Source organism: Aethina tumida, chromosome 1 (assembly GCF_024364675.1).
Source record: "Aethina tumida isolate Nest 87 chromosome 1, icAetTumi1.1, whole genome shotgun sequence".
Lineage (NCBI taxonomy): Eukaryota > Metazoa > Arthropoda > Insecta > Coleoptera > Nitidulidae > Aethina > Aethina tumida.
The window spans coordinates 14,657,494-14,682,814 of NC_065435.1; the positions used below are offsets into that span (position 1 = coordinate 14,657,494).

A 25,321-nucleotide genomic window follows, 5' to 3' on the forward strand; every position below is an offset into this window, starting at 1 on the left:
CTTTTGTTTTCTCCGCCGTTTTGCCTCTAAAAAATAATGTTTTACGAGAGAACGAAAATCATGATGCCAAACACGTAACCGAAAATCAGCTGTCAAAACAAAACTAAGGACTGTACCACGCTGAAATTTGACATGTCGGTCTAAATATGAATGGGCTATAAGGCATCATAATCTTTTTCGCGATAGCAGCACATTTTAGTGGTCAAGGAATAAATATGCAGATATAGGAGGGATATAAATGGGAAAGAAAAAAGCAATCTTATTTCTTTTTAACTAATTTATTTAAATATAAGATGGCAGTGAATGTACAAAATTATGCAAATATACTTATAATAAATGTTGTTCATGTCAATTAAATAATACTATAATTTAAAATATATGATTAACCATAAAGTACAAATTGTATTTAATCACAAAAATTAATGCTTAATTATATAAACAATATTTAAAAATTTAACCATTTTCTTTATTAGCTAAAGTACAAAAAATACTTTACCTATGGCTGCCACTTCATCACGTGTAACATATAAGGAATGTTTAAGTTTATAAAAAGCATATTTTCCGTAAATTATTTCTTATTAAAATATATGTGTATATGACATTTTATAAAAATACACCTTGCTTTTAAATATATAGATTTATATAACAATGTGCATTATTATATAAAAGAAATAACGAATTTATGTCCTTAATTATGTTTGTATATTACTAATCATTACAAAAGTAGAGCAAAACGTACAAACATTACGTTGACGTATTTAATACAAAACTCTTCTCCTTATATAGTTTATCTACCTAAAGAACCCAAAAACAAATGCGAACAGATCGTAAGCTTAAATATTTGCAGCAGTCTTAAATTAAAAATATTGTTCTTACACTCACGACCTGCTGTATATCACATTATATATTTCAAATCCCTATTGTGAATGCTTTTATAATACATAAAAATGATTTCAACGTTCGATGTAGTCAATATAAAAACAGGCACACTACTATAAAAGCATTCAAACATGGGATTTTAATAAAAATCATTCGCATTTCTCTATATTACACATTCAAAACAATTGGACCGTTCATGTTCTATTAACTAAAATCACAATAAATGAAATTAATTATTAGCTGATAAACGGAGTAAGTGTTTTACAATTGTTTATAGTCATTCTTAAAATTTACAATAGCAATTACTGAGCAATTTAGCTGCATTATCAAAATCTTTGATCACACGTAGAGATATTTGTTTGCGCAAACCTATGAATCACAAAAACAACGAGGACACTCGTTAGGTTTAAACAACCTTAATTTCTAACATAACTGTAAATAATATAAATGATTCAAAGGCACCACATTTGTCGTTAACACAGTTCCGTTATATTTTTTGATTTCATGTCAAATTAACAATTTTTGTTCCGCCTGATTTTATAAATAGGAACGTTTAAACCAGGTAATTGTTCGTACAAATAGAACATAATCAACAACAAAAATAAATACGGCAATTTAAAAAAAAATAAATACAATCATAACTGGGTTTTTTTTTTTGAAGTTGGGTTCGTTTTAAATCGTTAGGATTGCATAGAAATACATAAATGATGCGCTTAATACTTCAGTCGGAGAAAATTATTTACAGGCCAAAAATATGAGTTATCTTTGGTAAAACACAGTTTAAGTACAAATAATTATATTTTGATTATCATTAGCACCATGCTTCCTCATGACCGTTCTCCGATTCCTCATCGTCCTCGTCTTCACCGTAAATGTTAGCCAACTTCCTGAACCGCGGTCCGAAGCTCGAGATGTGGCTGAAGTTCAAATCGCCATCATCCGTACAGGAGGCCAGAGAGGACAGGGAACCTGTACTGTTGCCGTCGCCTTGGTAGGCGTAATGACGCACGTCATCATATGGTAAGTTGTCCGGATCCTTGTCGCAATTGCCTTTCTTGTTGTCCAAGAAATTACCGATGTCCGCCGTGCCGACGTCGTTCGGTGCTTGCAACAGGTTTTCGTTGTTACGGGCGAAGACGCTCAAATCGTAGTTGGTGTCACTTTCGCCGCCACCTTCGTCTTCGTAATTGATTATGTTCTCGCGTGTGTCGTCTATTTCTTTTTCTATGCTGTCGTGTTTTCTACGGTACACCACCAATACTAGCATCAGAACTGCAACATTAGAAAACAAATAAGTTAGTCAAATTCATTCATATACTAAATTTATACTAAACATCATATCACAAATCACAAGTTCATTGTATGATATCATATAATGTTTTAAAATATTCGACTGTCTTTCCTCTACAATGTAGAAGAATTTCACTCCTTCAAAATGGTTTTACCATATTAAAGTTGAAGTCTGTAGAGAGTTAAAAATCACATCAAAAATCTGTTCATCAAAGACTCTATAGAATGCAGTATTAAGAACAACTTGCTTGAAAGTTGAAAAATGTGAACAGGAAGACGAAAAAATATATTTTTTATGTTAAATTACTCATAATTAAGTTCCATAGCTATGACATATGGTTTAAAATATTCGTCAGCCATTCCTCTACAAATTGAAAAAAAGAACATTTTTAAGTAGTCTATGACAGAGTACTTGTACAAAATTTATATCATAAACTCTCTTACCTATCATAACAGCAATACAAACAAGGATGGCAACCAGAGAATCCCTTCCTAGGGTGACAGCCTGTTTAAGTGAAAATTGGCAATCCGACATGGCATTGACGGAATCGGAAGGTTGACCAAGATTGTAAAGTTGGCCGTTGTGCGTAAAGTTCTTGATGCAACCCGCGAACTTATTGTCCATCAATGGCGGATCCGACCATAGGCTTTTAGCTTCCTCTTGGAACGGGAATTTCATGCCTCCCAACTGAAGAGGGCCGTTCGTTCGGATGAGTCGTTTCTCCTTTTCGAATGACTTCCATCCCATACAGTTGCTTTTGCAGTCGTCAACTTCGAGTTGTACGTCCTGAAATTTATTGAATTTTTAATATATTGATTAAATAAGTAAATTGTAGACGTGCTTACGTTAGTGGTGTAATGGATGTTGATTTTGTGTTGGCTGCCGTCGCTCAAAGACTTGTTTGACTTCACCTTGATCAAATCGTTACCCAAATTCACCTTAACTATTGGGTAACCGTTCTGCAATTCCAAAGATATGAAATCTGAAAATAATCATCATTAATAACCTACATAACCCACTTATTATTATTAAATAGTTTTACCTTTAGATAACTCGGCTTGTTTGGCAACCAAAGGACCCAAGTAAAAGACCAGACCATCTTTGGTGTCAGGTGATATCAAAAACGAAATGTCCGTATTATTACAAGCATTGAAGGGCTTGTAAACTGCAGTTCCGCCACCTGAGAATCCAATTCCCAGTATTTCGCAGTTGGGACCCTCGTAACCAGCTTGGCACTGGCACGTCGTCTCTTCCAGCAAAGTCCCACCATTATAGCACTCCTTAACGGGCTTAGGATTCTGACATTTATTGCACGTCGCAATAGTCACCGCTTTTACACCAACAAAAGATGTTTTGTTTGTGAAAACGAAAGCCGGCTTTTCATGTATGATCAAATCGTTTGAGCAATCCTCGTTAGGACATTGATTAGGATCGACGCACTCGTTTATGCTGATCATATAGAACGTGGCGTCCAAATCGTTTTCCAGCTTTGCCTGATGACTGACGGCGAGGTTGTTCAACTTCTCTGGATAGTAGTATGGGGAGCCGTGAGCGGAGAAACGAATGTCAACCATGTCTTTGTGATTTGGTGTGGGTAAAATTGTGAACACGTCCACATTCTCCTTTGATGTGTTCAATATTTTCGCTATTTCGAATTGGAACGCGTCTTTTTTGCTGATACCACCCTGTAAAATAATTATTTCGACTGAGAAATTGTTCACAGAGCATCTTAAAGAGAAAACGCTACAATAAACTTTTGAATTTAAAGAGTAATGTGTGCTACACGTCTTGGTTTTTGTATAAAACTTACCTGGTTCTTTTCAATTAATTCTTCTGCTGTAGTATCTTTTAGCCTTATTGAGCCAGATTTCCGTACGGCTTCTTCCGGCAATAACTTGATTTGAATAGTAACCTTAGCATTTACTGTATGAGTTGGAATTACGGGTTCTCTGGTCTCAGTTACTTTGTAATTAAGAGTGTATGTACCTTCTGGAGTAGTATACCTCATTTTTATCATACCGTTGTCGTTTTTACTTAAGAAGAAATACTCAGAGAGGTCAGTCTGAACAAAAGTTTTGTCATTAAGATCCCAATCATCTGGGTCAGTTACGTATACACGTCCAATATCTATATCTTCCTGCAGACCTTCATATTTGTATACGAATATTTCGCTTTCTCCATCTTCAGCAGGATTGTCATTCATGTCACCGATTATGACTCTAAGGTTGTTATTGTAGCTGATCTGTGTCTCGGGTTTGCCAGAATCCTCAATAGTTATCGGTATGTCGTAATATTTCCTTTCTTCTCGGTCAAACTCAACCAGAGCGTACAATTCATCATCGTTCCTAATTTCGAATTTACCCTGAAGATCGGCCGATATTGAGCCAAGACTGAATTTAAACGGGGGCCCATTTTCTATGCTGTCGTTGTCGTTCGCAGTCAAAGTAGTTATTTTCCCTGGTGGGTGATTTTCGTTCCATACGACCTCCACCTGCGGAAATAAAGCAACAATTAATACTTTAGATGTAAAATGTGTGCGGAATTACTCACAATACTGAGATAAGGAGCGTTGTCGTTGATGTCTTTAAGTTCGATGTTGAAGTCTGTGGAAGATGACAGAGTGGGATCCACACCATTGTTGTCGTAAGCGTGAATGATTACTTGTCTAGTTGAGGCACCATCTGGAGGATCTCTGTCCAGAGTCTTAGTTATCCTCACACAACCAGAATTATCAATTTGGATATAATCCTGATTATTTTCGTCGACTTTAAATATGATTTTCTGATCAGCATTTCTGTCTTTAATATCAGGATCAAATGCCTTCAGTATTAGTATGCAATCATAATATTCTTTTTCTTCTTCAAGCTGTATAGTCTTATTATATTCTTCAAACTGAGGCAACTCATCATTTTCATCCAAAATTTTGATGATAACGATGGCTGTGTCGTTGAAAAATCCATCGTCAGCTATTATGGTCAATTTGTATTCTTCGGTCGTTTCAAAATCTAACTTTCCAGCAAGTTTGATACGTCCGGTTAATTCTTCAATGGCGAATGTTCCGCTTGGGTCTCCGTCCTCGATTTTATATTTAATCAAAGAGGCAGTATCCTTGTCTTCGGCTTTAACTTCACCAATGACTGAACCTTTATCGGATTTTTCTGAAATTTTTTCGAATAAATATGTGGGTTGGGTGAAAATGGGCTTGTTGTCGTTTCTATCTTCGACGGTGATTTGAAACTGTTGATATGCGATGTTGGGTAGGTTGTTTTTAAATAAGGCACTCGGCGAATTGTCGTAAGCTTTAACTTTGATGTGGTACAAATCCTTTTCTTCTCTATCGAATGTATCCTTGGACGTTATTGTTCCTGAATCAGGATCGATTTCAAACAGGTCTTCACCATCACCATCGATGCTGTATTTGACGATGTTGTTGGCGGAGGTTCCATCTTGGTCGACGGCTTTCACCACCATGACTTGTTGACCTGCTTTTTCATTTTCAATCACACTGCCTTTAATAACATCAATGAACGTAGGTACTTCATCGTTAACATCCAGGACTTTAACGGTGTAAGTTGCAGTGGTTTCCATTTGATTTTTGTTTTTAACACGTACAGTTAAGGTGTACTCGGTAACTTTTTCGTAATCCAATGGTCGGGCCAATTTGATCTCGGCTGTGTTGTCCGATTTCGGGTCCAAAATAAACGTTTGATCTTTGTTTGTTATGTCGGTTTTGCCCTTCACCAGTTCGAAGATGACATTAGAATCAGCTATGTTTGGCTCAGCTTCTATTTTAAACAACGGAGCTGAGTAATCAATGAAGTTTTCTTCCAGCTGAAGACTAGTGTTGGAAGCTTTAATAGTCGGAGCCCGTTTATCTGACCCCACTATTTTAACGACTATTGATGCTTGTGATTGTCTTGGAGGCGTTCCGTTATCCTGAACGAAGACAGTCGCCTGCATTTGCTTGTCCTTCATCTAAACACAAAAAAGATAATCAATTATTGGGACAACTAGTACACAATTTATTGACTTACCCCGCGCACTGATTTGATTAACCTCAGAACTCCTACTTCAGAATCAATAGCAAAATAGTCTTTAAATTTAAATCCGGTGTTTGCTTCCTCTGCTAGGCTGTACGACAGTTTGGAGTTTTCTCCATCATCTATGTCGTATGCGAAGATGTTGGCAACTATCGAATTTTCTCTCGTGTCTTCGGCGACACTGGTCCTGTACTCGCTCGTATCGAAACTCGGATCGTTGTCGTTGACGTCGCGGATTTTGATTTTGATTGTGCAAACATCGGCCAACGGTGGCCTGCCATTGTCGGTGGCCTGTACGGTCAAATAAACCTCTTTCTGTCTGGCGGGTTCGTCTCTGTCGAATTGGATGAGGGTCGTGATTTCACCCGTGTTGTTGTTTATTTCGAAATACTTTCGTTCACCCACTCGCTGAACTATTTTGTACGTTATCGTCCCGCCAGATTCCGGAGGATCATCGTCTTCTGCTTTCACCTATAAAAATGTGTTGTTAACGAAAATGCTCATGTTTCCCTTCAAGCTCGGACTTACCTGTAAAACGAATTCACCACGTGGCTGCTCTTCTTCGATTTCGGGCTTGTACATAGAACAACTTTTAAAACTTGGTTTTTGATTTTTGTCTGAAAATAGAGAAGAATAAATAATTATTAACTGATTTATTCTAGTCTTAGTATTAATATATAAAAGGGTAAATAAATAAAAATATTTACTTGTAATTGTGTTAATTAACTTTAATTAAAATCAGTTTACTGATGTCTTAATCTGTCGACATAGACTAATTTTGAAAATAGTGTTGATTGGTTTATGGCACCATAAAAGCCTAAGAGTTAAAGTATGATAAACAAACTGTTTATCTAAATGTATACAATCCCATCAGCGACATTTCTTAAGTTTAGTATACATAAACTCCAAAAATATTTATTTTATTAATATACAAGGCGTCTCCAAAAGATTTATTAACCGTTGCTCAGATTTAATGTGATTAAAAATTAAACTTAAATTCTAATCCTTTATATTTATGTATGTCAATGGAATAAAACGACTTTATATAATTTAGATTTAGCAAATTGTTTGTTATAAAATTGTACTTTGATAAAAACCGATTATCTTATGGTTTCTTCGTAATTTCTTCATTGTTCTATATATTTATTAGATAAAAATGAAACTATTTAATTAATAAGGTGATTTTCGTCGTATTTTTGTTAAAAAAATATTCAACAGGTTAATTTGTGTTGAAACAGATAAGCGTGTTTTTTGAATTTTTTTAATTATGTGGAGCAACAATAATATAATTAATAACAGATTAAAATTTTTTAGATAGATTCTATTTAAAAATTATGTAAATAATTTGTTAATTTAAATGTGTACATTCTATGCTGCATTTCTTTAGTATACAAGATGTCCTTGAAAGGTTTATCCCACACTAAAAAAGGCCGTCAAAATTACTAATTTCGAATAGTGTAATCGAGTTTGAATTGATATTATTTATTTTGAGTTTACATTCATTAATTGTTAATTTTGACAAGTACTTTGAAGTTTAGTACTACCCATTTAATTGATATTAATTATTATCTTGATATTTTTAATTTATATCTGTTATTATTTATTATTAATTTTGCTAGTTGGAAACGTGAAATCTCTTTTACAACATTTCTTTAATATACAGGGTGTCCTTGAAAGGTTGTCATTTAAAAAAATTACTAATTTCTAATCAACTGTGAGAGTAATCGAGGGTGAATTGTTATTAATCTTGATATTTTTAATTCATATCTGTTAATTATTAATTTTGTCGGTTTGGAATATATAAAAAATTCTATTTGAAAACGATGTAAATAATTTGTTTCTTTAAATCTGTATAATCTCTGCTGCAACATTTGTTTACTACAACAAAAGAAATTTCGATAAAATTAGTAATTTTCTATATAGTCAAGAAATGTTGGAGCAGTGATTTAAATAAACAAATTTTAAAATCTTTACATAAATTAACTGATATAAATTAAGAATATAAAAATTATAATTAATATCAATGAATTGTGTAGATTATGCTTCAAACTGTTTAACAAAATTAACAATAAACTTTATTTAAATTTTAAATTTTGTTAAATAATTTATTTAAATGCGTACAATCTCTGCTGCAACATTTGTTTAGTATACTGGATGTCTTTGAAAGATTTATACCACACTGAAAAATGGCTGCCAATTAATAAAATTACTAATTTCGAATAAACTGTGAGAGTAATCGAGTATGAATTGATATTATTTATAATTTTGAATATACCTTCATTAATTGTTAGTTTTTTCAAATAGTTTGAAATTTAGTAGTGTCCAATTAATTGATATTAATTATTATCTAGATATTTTTAATTTATATTAATTATTAATTTTGCCAGCTTGAAATGTATTCTACTTGAAAATAATGTAAATAATTTATTTATTTTTATGTGTATAATATCTGCTACAACATTTATTTAGTATACAGGATGTGTTTGAAAGATTTATACAACACTGAAATTGGTTGACAACTAATAATTTCGTATAAATTGTGAGAGTAATCGAGTTTGAATTGATATTATTTATAATTTTGAATCTACCGTCATTTATTGTTAGTTTTTTCAAATAGTTTGAAGTTTATTACTACCCAATTAATTGATATTAATTATTATCTTGATATTTTTTGTATGTATGTATATCTATTAATTATTAAATTTTGTCAGTTTGAAATATATAAAAAATTCTATATGAAAATTATGTAAACAATTTGTTTATTAATTAATTATAATATCTGCTGCAACACTTTTTTAATATACAGGGTGTCTGAAAGTTTTATACCACACTAAAAAAAGGCTGAAATTACTAATTTCGAATTAACTGTGAGAGAGAAACTCGTTGAACAGATATATATTTTTTATAACTTTGAATCTACATTAATTGTTAATTTTGTCAAATAGTTTAAAGTTTAGTAATACCCAATTAATTGATATTAATTATAATTTAATATTTTTAATTTATATCCCTTATCATAATTATTGTTAATCTAGCTCTTATGGAGGTCAATGGAGTTATGTTAAATCCTCTGTTAATAGCCCTGAATTTCAATATTTTCTCAAGAGTTTTCCTAAAATGTCTTTTTAAAAAATTAAATAAAAATGACAACAGTTTGAATATATTACATATTTCTAGGCCAATTGTAGCTAAATAAATTTTTTGCCATTGATAAAACTGTGTGGCATTTATTTTATTAACAGCCAGCAATTTTCCAGCATGTTATAAACATAACACACATAACACTTAAACAAGACATACGAGCCTGCGAAAGACGGTCATATTTCGTCTCAGACACTTTTAATCACCACCCCAATTTCGTCGTGACCGTCGACCGTCTGGAAATTTCTCTTTTATCATCTGTGGCAACTCTCTAATCTTGTTTTGTAAATCATTATTTAGAATTATGTAAATTAATATTAATAATCCCGGTGGCGCAGCCGATATTCGTCTTCGTTGCCTGTTTTCTTAATATTCCCCAGAATTCCTCGACGTTTTTATAAATGGGAAATGCTGTTATAATCGGAATCCCTGGCAAATGACTCATTTCCTGGCACACAAGATCAGCAGTTTGTTCACATCGCAATTTTCGTTTCACAACAATATTTTATTTATGATATTTACTAAATAATCTAAAACAAATTTGCTGATTTACTCATTGTTTCAGCAACCCACAACAATGGTACGTTTTAAATGCTATCGCGACAATTTCGTAATTTGTCACCACGAGCAATTATTGGCAATTAATTTTTACTGCGACAAATATTAAATGGTTTCGGCGGTACAGCTTCGGGAAACGTGTGAAAGACATGTTTTGTAGTGCACGGAGAAGGCATTCGCCAAGTAAACGGTTTTTATTGGACACTTGGCTATTGTTTATGAATCATTTAATCGTTTAGTTTATAAATAATCATATCCTTGTGTGTTTTCTCGGAATGATAAATGATTTAAATGTGTAATGCATCAAAGTCATACAATTCATCGGGTCCATTAAATTGCTTAAACTCCCAGTAAAACCCCATTCAATTAAATTGTAACAGTAAACACGCGAAACATTTTTGTTGGCTGCATTTGTTAGCACATCGTTAACGGGTTTCGAAAATGTAGTTCAACTAACATACCGAGATATAACGCCAGTTGAAATTGTTTAAAATTCCTTAAAGGAATCGTTGATAAATTAACATGTCATGGAACCTTTAAGTGTAACAATGCTGGCGTTTAAACGAGATTAGAAATGTAAAGGTCAATGAGTTTACGTTCCGTAATTAATCAATTGTTATTTATAACTGAATAATATGCAGTACGACGAAACGTTAAGATATGTCCTCAGCACCGCAGCCCGTCGAGTGACTCATGGATGAAAAATTCCCGTCTCCGAATACTATTGATTGTGTCATCTAAATCTCGAAAGTTTTTGAGGTCTAAATGGTTTAACATGAATCATGTCCCGTGCATTGTGTTATCGTGTGTATATATATTTTTTAAAAAGCACGTTCACAAATTTAGGAAACAAAGAATAGAAAATTTAGCTGTGGCGCGCGTGTTATTGTTCACTTTTAACTGCATTGTGACCGGTTTTTGTAGGCACGACAATCTACAGGATGTTGTAATACGAAACGTGGAAAATGATGAATTCGCTAAGCGTCTTTCTGTCTCATTATTAAGCGTATGATAATTAACGATATTTTATCTGTTTAAAGACGGAGGGGACAAAGATAGATCTGATAACGATTCATGGAACGCTTAACCCTTATCTATAGATAAGCACACCCTTGTCAATATATTATTAATATATGATCTCACGGTACCGCAAATATGTTTTTATATAATATTATATATCATGTATAAATATTTAACTCAACTGGTATATTGCGAAAACAGCCGCTGGCCGTTATTTATTATTTCAATTCTGGAGTCGTGAAAACTGACGTGCCATGCTTTGTTGTTTGTTTGCTGTCCCATACTGTATAAATACAACGAATTCAAAGCTAAAATTGTATTGAATATGATGATAAATTGAATGGCAAACAAATAAACTTCAACGTTCCTCAACAATTTCATATTTGTATATTTCCTTAATCGTCCTAAATCTCCAGATTTTTATTTCGTCAAAAATGTTTGACAATATGATTTCAATTAATTTGTTCTGGACTACCCTGACAAAATTATTTTAAGCACTACATTTAAATTAAGCAAATTTGTTTACTACAAAAAAAGAAATTTAGATAAAATTAGTAACTTTTTTAACTGAAAGCCACTTTCCTCTATACTCTAATGTTGCAGCAAAAATTGTACACATTTAAATAAATAAATTTTAAAACCTTTGATATAAATTAAAAATATAAAAATTATAATGTAAATGAATTGTGTAGTATTAAGTTTCAAAATGTTTAACAAAACTAACAATAAACTTTTGTTAAACCATTTATTTTATTTAAATGCGTACAATCTCTGCTGCAACGTTTCTTTAGTGTAAAGGGTGTCCTTGTAAGATTTATATCATACTGAAAAATAGCTGCCAATTAATAAAATTAGTAATTTCGAATAAACTCTGGGAGTAATCGAGGTTGAATTGATATTTATAATTTTGAATCTATATTCATTAATTGTTAATTTTTTCAAATAGTTTGAAGTTTAATACTGCCCAATTAATAGATATTAATTATAATCTTGATATTTTCAAATTTATATCTGTTAATTATTGATTTTGCCAGTTTGAAATGTATAAAACACTCAATCTGAAAATGATTTAAATAATTTTATTTATTTAATTATGTATAAACTCTGCTGCGACATGTCTTTAGTGTAAAAGGTGTCCTTGAAAGATTTATATCACACTGAAAAATGGCTGCCAATTAATGAAATTAGTAATTTCGAATAAACTGTGAGAGTAATCGAGGTTGAATTGATATTATTTATAATTTTGAATCTACATTCATTAATTGTTAATTTTTTCAAATAGTTTGAAGTTTAATACTGCCCAATTAATTGATATTAATTAATATCTTGATATTTTCAAATTTATATCTGTTAATTATTAATTTTGCCAGTTTCAAATGTATAAAACATTCAATTTAAAAATGATTTAAATAATTTTGTATATTTAAATATGTATAATCGCTGCTGCAACACTTCTTCTGTGTAAAAGATGTTCTTGAAAGATTTATATCACACTGAAAAATGGCTGCCAATTAACGAAATTAGTAATTTCGAATAAACTGTGAGAGTAATCGAGGTTGAATTGATATTATTTATAATTTTGAATCTACATTCATTAATTGTTTATTTTTTCAAATAGTTTGAAGTTTAATACTGCCCAATTAATTGATATTAATTATTATCTTGATATTTTTAATTTATATTTGTTAATTATTAATTTTATCAGTTTGAAATGTATAAAAAATTCTATTTGAAAATGATTTAATATTTTTAATTTATATCGCATATCATAAATATTGATAATCCAGCTCTTATGGAAGTCAATGGAGTTAAATCTTCTGTTAAGAATCCTGAATTTCAATATTTTATCACCGTTATACTTAAACTGTTTTTTTTAACATCATAAACACCCCAAATCCATAAAACGATGAAGAAAAATGACAGATTTGTGTAAAAATGATGGACTATCTAGGTTGTCATTTGTTCATGCTTTTTCCGGAAACAATACACTCGATAATTATGTGAAGATTGTCAAGAATTTACTACTTTTAAACCTACTGTGCTGTAGGTGTCAATATATATCATTAAAAATACATTTCCTGTCTAATGTAAGAGATAGACCTGTTGAACAAGGTGAACATTTTCACCAAAATTTAATTACAATGGAAATAAGGCATCAGGATTATTGGAAAGAGGGTATGCTAGGTGATTATTACTGGACAGTTATACGAGAAACTAATTACAAGTATAAAAAATTCAGTACACACACTATTCTCAGTACTAACTGTGAAGATAACTGACATTATTTTATACTATAATACTTTAAATAGAAAATAATAACCGCTGAAACATAAAAACGCTGATAAAACTAAAAATGTTATTAATCTTGTCACGGCTAAAAAATTATGATTTTTCTATTAAAAATTGCATTAAGACGTCCTGCATGTAACATTTCGTTAGTATGCAGGACGTCTTAAATTATTTAATACAGAAAAACTATCAATTACTAACTGTGAAGATAACTGACATTATTTTATACTATAATACTTTAAATAGAAAATAATAACCGCTGAAACATAAAAACGCTGATAAAACTAAAAATGTTATTAATCTTGTCACGGCTAAAAAATTATGATTTTTCTATTAAAAATTGCATTAAGACGTCCTGCATGTAATATTTCGTTAGTATGCAGGACGTCTTAAATTATTTAATATAGAAAAACTATCAATTAATAAAATTACAATTTTTTTTAATGAGTCATGAAAATAAAATATTAATTAATAACTTTCAATCTACATTCTTTGTCAATTTAGACAAATACTTTTATGGTGAATAAATTGATGATATTAATTATGATTTTGAATCATCAAAATGCCAAAGTGAAGTGCCTGCGACGAAATACGACCCGTCTTTCGCAGGCTCGTACATCTCGGCTTAAGTGTTATATGCGTTCCGAGAATCTCTCAAACACAAACCGTACGAAACGCACACCTTGGGTCATAATCATCGACGTGCTTCTCAGAAAATATGAGATTAGTCGAGCATTTCCGTTGTACGTCGTCTTCTCTATGTACACCGTGTGAGATAAAAAAAAATAATACGGCTTTATCTCAGGGGCATCGCTACGGATATACAGCCGTCGGTTAAAAGGGAAAACAGAAATTACTTACAATGTACACGGATATTTTATTATGGTAATGCACCTGAATGTTAGGTCCTTGAACTCTAATTATTTTAATTTCATATTTCTGGGGTTGGGGGACATTCCTGGTTGTCTAGACGGGTCGTCCACCATAAAATTGATGTGACAATAGATTTTTCGGATGCATTAATTGCTTTACTATGAGACCGTGCCATGGTTTTTAATTAGTACAGTCCACATATCGATTTCAGTCCGTGTATAACTTTAATGTCTGTGCAGGGCTCAAGTTAAGTTACAAAAACCCATAAACTGTTAGTGTGAATGTCAAAAACGATAAAAATGTTTGTCACACTGATTGAACGAGGAATTTCAATTACTTTTAAATGTGTTATCTCTCTAAAAACCGCCATTATAGGTAAACAAGTTATTACCCACATTTTATTAATATCTATTTTATCGATTTTAGCTTTTACCAAGTATGTACATATTACTATACAAATAAAAAATTAGATTTAAAAAATGAGATAAAACATGTTTGATTAATTCCATTTATCAGTATTGTTCAAAGCGATACAAATTTAACGAATATCATTTTTGATGATAAAGAACTGTCTTCGTTTTGCTGATAAATTTAAATTTTCACCAATAGGAGCAATATAGAACATTGTTTAAAGTTTTTTATATATATTTTTTTTTTCATACAAAAAATGTTTAAAAACTACATGCCTGATACTCAGTTTATGTAGTTATAAGTATTGCTTGTATTTATTATATTCAGTAACTGAAATTTATTCAATCTAACAACAAAATAAGTTCTTGTATTTCATTAGTAAAAATATTTTCTATAGGTCATTTTAATATTTAATATTATAAAACTATAACTGTAACTTATTCATTAGAATTTTAGGGAGAACCAGAAAAGATATTGATTTGAAATTTTTATAGCAACTGTTACTTGACTTAAACCACTTTTCTAATCCATTTCAAACAAAATTTCATTTCCGGTTTCGCCGGAAGTAACGTCAACTGAGTTATTTTCAATAGAACACCCTGTATATTTGTATAGTTTTTGAATTATTAATATTTTTCCAAAAATTTTGATAGACTGAAGGTCTAACTAAAATGTCTGTAAAGACACTAATTTTGATGCTGGAAAGTTTGTACACATACTACATAAATCAAATAAGTAAAATATAACAAAGAAGTTGAATCATATTTCATTAATACATTTTATAAGAATCAATCAGCATTTTACTACATAAAAGGAAATAAAAAAATTAGATAAATTTAGATAGATCTTCGATTTATTGACATAAATTTTAATTATTTAATCTATGAAATACATTTTTAAAATTATTAAAAAACTACGTAACTGATATACAGTTTAAGAAATTTTATGTAGTTATAAAAGTTATAACTTTTAATCAATTCAACTCAACAAAGTTCTTGAATTACGGTGCTAAAATTATTTACTACAAAAATAATAATTACTTAATAATATTAATATTAATTATAGATATTTAAAATTTCTTTTATAACTTTTAAAATAATAAAATATAACAAATAAGGTAAAATAATTGTTTCAAAATATTTTATCAGTACCAATCAATATATTACGATATAAAACAAATTTAGATAATTATTATCATATTCGTTTTATCGATACCCCAATAGAGACAACATATTGTGCTTATTGTACACGCCCTTATAACTCTTGGTCTTTGTTGAACCTCGGATCGTCAATTCAACAATCAAATTTAATTGGTGACCCAGTGTTTATGGTCTTCTAAGCTAACTACTACCCATATACAGTTTACACATCCAATCTCAGTTCATATGAATCATTTATTTAAGTAACAAGTTAATAATGAGTAATATGGGCCTCGACTACAACAGAATTAATATGCTTGTATTATTTTACGGCATATTGAATATTTTTGTTCATGAATCCGTTCGAACGTGAAGTTCAGATTATCAGTGAACACGTATTAATTATACGTAAATAATTCACGGTGCTAAACTAATATTACAGCACATATTGTTGTTGTACTACTTCGTGCGTCACCGAAATCAATGAAGAGTCGTGGGTGGAATTAAATTATCGCACACTCATTTATGAAAGACTATAAGTTGATGACTAATGTGCAATATTGGTACATATAACACATCCTGTGTCACGGGAGATAGTCCTTATTATTTACAAGGAATAATATTAAGAGACACTTTTGTGACTCACAAACGGAAGGAAAAGTTGCCAGTTAGTCATTTGTGTAGATACATAAGTGGATTTTCTCAAAACCTGTGACTCACAAAAGTATTTCTCGACTTTTTCTTGAAACTTATTCGGTGCAACAATAATAATTTATTTTTAGAATTATTACAAAATCGTTACATTCCAGACATTGTATGTTGTAAAATAAACACAGCACTTTATTGATGGATTATTAGTTGAAACGTGAAATTAGTTTGAAGGCTCATAAAGTTTGTACTTTTTGTCCGATTTTAACAAACTTTTTTTTCAATTGTGAAGCATGAAAATATGTACTTGTAGAGGAAATGTCACGTTCATTGCCCCAAAACCAAAATCTACAGGGTGATTTTTAGACATGAAAAATGAAGAACTCGTATTATCAAATTTTTTATAGAAACTTCAACTACACCACTGGAACAAGCACTCCGTAAAATGACTGCATATAAAATCTCATAAAAAATTTATGCATATTTATAATTTTGTGGAAAAATTAAAAATGATTCATTTTAAAAAATTACCCTATAGTTGTGGTTTTGGGGTAAAAAACGTGACATTTTGCCTATAAGTATATATTTTCATGCTTTACAGCCCAAATAAAAAAAATTAATTGTATGGGCGTGGGCCACACTGTATATAATTATATTCACTCTGACAATAGAAAATGCATCAGATTTATTACAAAACTAGGACAAATGTGATTTATGTAATAAATGAAACATTTTCTTTATTTTGCATTTCGTTATTAAAAGGTATTTAATAACAATAATTATTTGTAGGTCAATTTATAAATTTAATACTACAATTTCCAATATTTACCTTTCTTATTATAAACTTTTAATACATTTTTATCAATAAATTGATTGCGACATTTATGACGATTACTAAATTATTGTTAATAAAACAATGCCATGATAAGATTATATTCAATGTTTTCTGTGGAATTGAATTACTAACAAAACTTCATTGAAATGAAATTGTTAGTCTGACATTAACAATGAGCCTGTTAAAGGGAACACAGAAAAGTAGAATGAAGCTCCTTTTTATACACATTTCAGATGCAAATAGAACACGCTCATGCAGTTTAAAAATCGTATAGAAAATATTATGAACACACCCATTGTTTTTCAATAATGTACAGAGGAAATACATTGAACGTAAGAGAGCTTTATAAGCAATCGGAGAATTAAATATTAATAATTTACATGAATTTATAATTGCAGTGTTTAAAAAGGTGTGTTGATTAGCATGTTTACTGTTAATTTATTGATTAAAGAAGTTAAAAGGCACGAGAGTGGAAAACTAAGGTATTCAAATGACAATACCAAGTCAGCTAATTAAAGGCAATAAGAGAGACCTTGGGAAATAATCTGGTTCACATAAAATGATTACAATAATAAAGATTCCCACATGAATGCATGACCATTAAAAAATGTGTCACGATTTTTTTTTAATAAAAAATATTGCTAAAATGAATATACACATAACAATAATTCAATTTTTCTTATAAGTTTATACAGATTAAAAGGTAAGTAAATAATATAATCTTTTGATAAAGTTAAAACAAATAAGTAAATTGCCGAAATTCAACAAGTGTCGGTAGAAACACGTGATAAATTGAGCCCAAGCTAAACGTAACTGTAGTTTCTTTACCTGGAACTTTAAACTTACCATTAGTTTCTTCAATACAAAAAGTTGTGGACGCCAGTAAGAGTGCACCCAGTGATAAACAAAAAAGTTTCATTTTGACGTAACAAAAACTAAAACACTTCACAGTCACAAATAATAACGATCGTTCTTAAGGCACTGAAAGTATGCGGCAACATTACAATAGGTTTTTACCTATGTTTACATATTTAAATTGTTCCCAAGTCCAGTCCGTACGTTGTAGGCGTCTGTTGCGGCTATCAACGATGTAAACACATATTAGGCACAATATTGCTGTTGTTTTGCTGATTTTAAGGCACTTTCTAACACTTTTCAGTCAACTTTGTTAAATACAAGGCACAAAGCATTCACCAACGGGCTTACACGACAGACTGCGGTCGTAAATAGTCACTAGCCGTGTAGATGTCACTGATGTTTTACCTGTTCGGTGTTATTTGAAAATTTTTATATTAATTAAACGACGTGTAATAATGGGAAATTGTTTGAATGGACGTTCACGTTACCGCACATTTCACGTTTCTTTGTAGCACGAAAACTTGTAGCATAAAACTAACTGTTTGAGGAGTGCCTGTTTGTTGGTAGGGCACTGTTGCCAACCGGAGGCGTGCGTCTGACACCAAGTAAGCGTACCGGAGAATAACCAAACTATCTGACTAAATGCTAATCCACGGAGCATAACAAAGCGATATGGTAGCGGTGGTGGTGACATAGAGTTGGTAATACGTAATACGAAATTTGAAATCAAAATTACGAGAATAATCGGAAAGCCGAAAATGTAAAGTGCTGTTGTATTCTATCAGTATAATATATGTCATTTAATGAATATATTCGGAGGCATGCATAATATTAAATTGTTACAACAATGGAGACAATCATGGAATTATTACATAGTTGTCAACTATTTGAATTATTCGATAGATAACTGAAACACTAAATATGTAAGGTGTTCTTCGATAGTCAATAAATTAATTAATATAATAAATAAACAAGCATATATTCGATTATTTATCACTACTTGAGCAACATAATCTACTATTAATAAAAATAGCCACGAATGCATTAGATAAGTGTTAATTTAGCAATTATTCTAGAGTTTCTACATACTCAGTATATATATATATATATTATTATATATTTTTAAATTGTCCGAACAAAAACATGAAAGCAAAGCTTTTGTTATGTATTAACATTTTTTTACAATGAAATGTGACCTTTTCCTTCTGGATATGATGTTTTATTTACTTTTTCCTGTACTTTATTATTATTATTTTTTTTATTTAACGGAATTTATGAAAGCGCCATCTATTATTATGTATATATCCCACCGGAGCGTTGTTTAATATGTACCGGTCAGTTCTGAGAAATCGGATTGTAAAATGAATGATTCACGTTTTTCTTAGATATCGTACTGATTCATTCGTCAGTAACGTATTTCACCACGAATACTGTTGTAAGAATATAAGCAAACGCTAAATCAATATTTTTATGTAGTATTTTACGGAAACTAATTTAAAATAATTTACACAGTAACAAAATTAATAATGGTGAATATTAACATTATCATCGTATAAAAACATAAGAGTTTAAGTATTAAAAATATTAAATATTTAAGATGTTCTTAATGTATTAATATTTTTACTTAAAAGTAACAATATAAATTTGATACATAAAATTTATGTTAATTAAAATTATTTTATTACTTTAAGAATTATACAGTAGTAGTCATTATTATAGTAACTTTTTAAAATGTCAAATATCTTAGCCATAACTCTTTATTTACTGTAAACTCTTAAAATAATATTAATTTATTTTGTAGTTTCATATAGTATTATAAAACTATTATATTCTTATTCTATAAAAGTTATATATATTATACATTTTGTATAATATCCTTTTTGTTTTATAATTTTGACCCATCTCCATTCTAGAAATGATCTCTGAAGATTGGGGCCTCGACTGTACATTTATTCCATCTATTAAAAAATTACAATGATTAATGATTATTTTATCAATTCTTTTGAATGAGTTAATCATCGATAAAATGTTATATATATAGAAATATATATTATTAAGCCATCTAATAATATAAAAAAATATGATTAATAATTATATAGAATTTTTATATGGTGACTTTCATACATGTAATAAATTTTATTACAAGAAAATAATATGCATCACATTCTTGTTAATATAGTTATTTATAATTGTTTCACTAAAATTAAAGTGAATATAATAAATGCAATAAATCTTGTCCAGAATAATTTTTAATGTATAAAAAAATGACTGTCTATAGTCAGGTGTCATTGTCATAAATTAAATGAATGTTTAAAAAAATAGAAAAAGTAAATAAGTGCAATATAAAATTAATACAGCCATAAAATACTATTTAATTTATCTAATCAATACATACAATTTTCCCTTTATAAAGTATTTTGTGTAATAATAATAATAATAATAATAATAATAATAATAATAATAAAAGTAGAATACTCTGCCGCTGTTGAATTCATTTTAAAAAAGCTCTCATTGTCCTTGTTATTTTATATTTTGAAGTACATGATCTAATAAGTTACTTTATCGATATTATTTTATAATAAATGATCTTTAAAGATTCTAATTAATCATTAATGAATATTATTATATTATCACTTATCTGGGAGAGCAACTGCATTTTTCAAGTTACATCAGGGGATTCCCGAATCGAGTTGAGATATGTTCCTTTAACTGTCATAATTTTAAGGTTTATTGAAGAATTTAAAATAAAAAATACAAATATACTTTTTATAATATATAATATAATAATTATGTATATCTTTTAATATGATGATTCAATATATATTTTCTCTGTAATCTTATACATTTAATCTCTCTTTAGAATTTATTATAGAATGAAATTAAAAGACGTGTGAATTGACCTTAAAACTTGACAATCACGGAAAAATAAAATCAACATAACCTAAATTGTCAAAGGAAGTAAATAATTATAGAATGACCGTATTATTGTCTATATTTTAAACAATAAATATGTGGGAACCTTCGAATATTACCGAGAAGAAACTAAATTCAGAGACTCACAGTAAGTCACTTTGTAACACACAAATATTTTACATAAATTCACGTTTATTGTTTCAGAAATTATAGCGGAAAATCAGTTACGTAAATACAAGGCTTTTTTGGATAAATACGTTGAGGACACTAGTAGTTATGAGAAAAAATTAAGCAACACTAATAATGTTACATATAAGCCAATTATTTTGACTGTCGAGGCAACCGAATGCATTCCAATTCTGCATCTAGTGCACTCAGACAACAAGATACTGAGTAAAATTCTTGGAAGTTTGGCTGCTATATGCGAAGAAATTAATTTATTAGCCAAGGAAAGTGAGAGTTTGTATAATGATTTTGTTTTATATGGAAATGAAGGTATGTATTATTATTTTTAATGTGATTGAAAAGTAATAATTTTTGTTTTAGAGGGTGGTAGTAATATTGAAAACATTGAATCAGTGAGTAAAGTCATAGATTCTTTGCAAAAAGCCCTCAGTTTTGTGGAAAGATGTCAACAAGTGGCAATTTTGTTGCTGAAGCAATTAAGCTGCATTCTTGGTAAAGGGTATTATACAACAACCTCAACATGCAATTTTACAGTAAGTCCCTTAAACATATTACAAAAAACTTTGTTGTTGTTATGCTTTATTGCAGGAAATGCTTAATCACTTTTCAAAACTCTTGGTTTGTTTAGTTACTTTAGAAGCTTTATTTGAAAATCAAGCTTTACAAGAGCACTTAATACTCTATAGAAAATGTGTTAGAAATATGTTACACAATTCCAAATACAACATATCTAAAGAGAATATCAAGTTATTTGAAAAAGTTATTGTAAGGATACAAAATGAGTTAATGTCTAGTAGGATTTTTAAGGTAAATTTAAGGTCCTTGTATAGTAATATAAAAAACATGTTTACTTTCTTCAGGATACTCTTGAATGCTTCCTAGAAGATAAACTAATAGGTGTGTTAAAAAATTGTAGTCTGAATGCAGAGTTTATTGCTTATATAAACTGTATTCTTTATGATTTTGAAAGAGACGAAGATAATATTAGTAATAATCAAATGTGGATGCAACTGAATGTAATAACTGTGTTCTCAATGTATATTTTTGGCAATGTTGACAAAAAAATTATTAGGAGAATATTTGAGATTAACAAAAAGGTAAAAATAGTTAAGATGTAATAATGTCTTTTGCAAGTCTTTCTTTTAGATTTCTGCCTGTAATTTGGTGGGAAATATAATGTGGTATCCAGAAGCTTTTTTCTTAAAGCATGTCCAAACTGTTAATAAATTTATAGACGAAAAAAGTATTGACATACATAGAATTCAGCATATAACTAACAAATATCAAGCTCTGTCTAAGGATTCTCAGTTAATTTTAGCTCAGGTACATTTAACATTGTTTAAGAAAGTTCTTCTGTTTATAATATATTTTTAGGCATGCTGTCTGATGATTGATATAGAAAGAGTAACGAAAAAAAGATATTTACAGCCAAGTAACTTACAGGAAATATGTAATCTTTTCCTGGATACTCTGAAATTTACTCACAAGTTAAATGCACAAATTCGTTTATTAATTAATATACATACAGAAAAACCTATTACCATGACAAAATCAGTGCTTTCCTCCTTGTGTAAATTTATTGAGCTACTTAAAGGAATTGAGCTTTTGTTTGTGAGAAATTATAGTGCCCTTTCTAATTTATTAATAATGCTGACTCAACAATTATCCTACAAAGCATTAACCATTTTGCAAAACATTAGAAAAAATTGTACCCAAGAGAAATCTTATAAAGAACATCAACTTGATGTCTTGTCATCATTGAATGTGTGTGAACATTCGCTTAAAGGTTGTAAATGCTCATGTATTTTATGTGTGGAAATTAATTTATGTTTATTTAGGTCCCAACACCTCTCAAAGATTTATCATAGCGAATTTGGCCTTGTCAGCGAGTGGTTTACCTACTGATACTTTATTTAGTTTAAGACTGGCAATACATCAGTTAGAAGTAATATCATATTTTGAAAAATTTCTCAATAATTACTGTGATGCGTCGTTTATATATTGGCATCAGCTTTATTTGCTACCTGTTTATTATTCTAAACTTATGTCCACTAAATGTAATATCGCCAGATGCTATGTAAGTTCACGTATTTATAGGAAATATGTTTGCCTTATTAAGTGCTTTTAGTTAATACTAAGTGCTTTAACTGATTGCTCATCACTATGCGACAAGGAGAAGTTAAGGGAGAAAAATGATTCTGAATTAAAATTAAATGTAACAACGCCGCTTAATCAAATCGTCGAAACGAATCTTAGATTGCAGACACACCAGCATCTCGAACTACCACCGTTTGATCCCATTCAAAATTACTTCCCATTAAACTTTTATAAATTCCTTCCATCCGCAATTAACCATCAATACAAGAACATTAAATGCGAAACTGAACATTATTTGAGCGGGATGTTTTACAACCTCACCACTGTTGTCCTCCATAACTGGAAAACTTATGGTGAAATGCGAAGGTAGATTTATTTAATGTGTGTAATTAATATTTAAATAATCATTTCTCCAGGTTGGCTCTGCTACAATATGGCTTGGAGACGGTTGATGACAATTTACCCATGCAAACTCTGGAACAAGGCTTGGATGTTCTGGAGATAATGAGAAATATTAACGTTTTTGTCAGCAAATATCTCTATAACCTTAACACGCAGGTGTTTATTGAAGAATCCAGCAATAACAAACATCTAAACACTATAAACATATCCCACGTCGCAAATTCGATTAGGACTCACGGACTTGGCATTATGAACACGACTGTTAATTTCACTTATCAGTATTTAAGAACACAGTTTTATATATTTTCTCAGTTTATGTTTGATGAACACATAAAATCCAGGTTGCTCAAGGATTTGCGGTTTTTTGCAGAACATAAAAATGAATTCAATCAAATGTATCCATATGAAAGGGCTGAAAAGTTTCACTTCGGTATACGAAAATTGGGATTAAATCAAAATGGGCAGAGTTATTTGGATCTTTTTAGAAAAGTTATCACTCACATAGGTAGACTTATATAAATATCTTTGCGGAATTTTAAAATTCACAACTTTTAGGTAATGCCATGGGTTACGTCAGATTGATCAGGTCGGGCGGTAGAAGATGTCTAGCTGATGGCACTTGTTTCATACCAGACTTAAAAGGCATAGATGAGCTAAAGACCTTATTAGATGATAATAATTTGCCAGAATTGTCAAAAGTCGCCGCAGATGGTGTCAAAAATGACTTGGACAACTTTGTGGAGAGTTTTGAGGAAGCAACTGAGTACTTTAAGCTTTTGGTAAAAGTTTTTGTACCTAGTGTCCGAAACAAGAATAATGTCCATTTAAAGAACTTTTATATCATTGTTCCACCTTTGACAATAAATTTTATAGAACATTCTTTAAGCAACAAGGACAGACTGAACAAGAAAAATAAAACTGAATGTGCCTTTACTGATGATGGCTTTGCTCTTGGTAAGAAAATATTTTCTTAGTAACCATTCAATTAATAGTTTCGAATTTAGGTTTGGCCTATATTATTGAACTATTGGATCAAGAGAGTCAACTCAGTTCTTTACATTGGTTCCATTCAATACAGAGAAAGTTTAAGAATGATAGACTGAAACTAGATAAACAAAGGGCTTCTTCTGTTAACGACAATACCAAATTAAAAGAAACTCTCAGTTTAACGGAAAAACGTATCAGCACCTTTGAAAAGGTTCACCTCATCAACTAATATATTGTGCCATATTTGTACAACGTTATTTTTTGTTACAGGAATTCCAACTGCTTTATTACAGCTTTAATAGTGCCAGATTATTTTTCCAATCATAAAGTTTGTGATATATACAAATAAATATTGTTAAATGTAATGCTTTAAAATTATAAGAGGCAAAATGAAACATATAATGTTCAAGTTGTCTAAGATGTCTAACATCAAAGTGTCTTTATATTCAGAACTATTTGAAAATGTATATTCAATAACTATTAGCCATAAATTAAAATAAACGTAAGTGTGGTATCAGATGTTAAATATGTTATATATTAATATTTAATTTTTGATGCCTAACATTTAAGATATTTTTTATATGAACAAATGTTTTACATAATACAACTGACACTGACTGTTGTGTTCAAGTTTTTGTCTTAACTATATCAAAAAGTATTATTGTTATGTTTATTCCAAAAATTATTTTATTTTAATAAATCGTTTTATATTTTATTCATTATTTTTTTATTTTAATTTAGCTTATGTTTTCCC

General features: G+C 30.1%; 2 protein-coding genes across 2 annotated transcripts; one reads left to right on the top strand and one right to left on the bottom strand.

Annotated features, from left to right (window-relative positions):
- Positions 1 to 259: 259 nt before the first annotated feature.
- On the bottom strand, positions 260 to 18,572 carry LOC109600764 (DE-cadherin). Its single transcript, XM_020016977.2, has 9 exons — positions 17,971 to 18,572; positions 6,739 to 6,827; positions 6,205 to 6,681; positions 4,721 to 6,145; positions 3,981 to 4,661; positions 3,213 to 3,855; positions 3,016 to 3,152; positions 2,614 to 2,956; positions 260 to 2,151 (listed from the first exon to the last, which is right to left on the bottom strand). The coding sequence occupies exons 1-9, from the start codon at positions 18,041 to 18,043 to the stop codon at positions 1,691 to 1,693; spliced, it is 4,329 nt and encodes a 1,442-aa protein (XP_019872536.2). The 5' UTR covers positions 18,044 to 18,572; the 3' UTR covers positions 260 to 1,690.
- Positions 18,573 to 20,938: 2,366 nt separating this feature from the next.
- Positions 20,939 to 25,282, top strand: LOC109594857 (WASH complex subunit 4). The gene is made up of 13 exons (XM_020010143.2): positions 20,939 to 21,043; positions 21,100 to 21,390; positions 21,442 to 21,614; positions 21,670 to 21,888; positions 21,942 to 22,178; positions 22,228 to 22,404; positions 22,456 to 22,867; positions 22,920 to 23,158; positions 23,210 to 23,544; positions 23,595 to 24,085; positions 24,136 to 24,534; positions 24,585 to 24,778; positions 24,838 to 25,282. The coding sequence occupies exons 1-13, from the start codon at positions 20,992 to 20,994 to the stop codon at positions 24,892 to 24,894; spliced, it is 3,276 nt and encodes a 1,091-aa protein (XP_019865702.2). The 5' UTR covers positions 20,939 to 20,991; the 3' UTR covers positions 24,895 to 25,282.
- Positions 25,283 to 25,321: the final 39 nt, after the last annotated feature.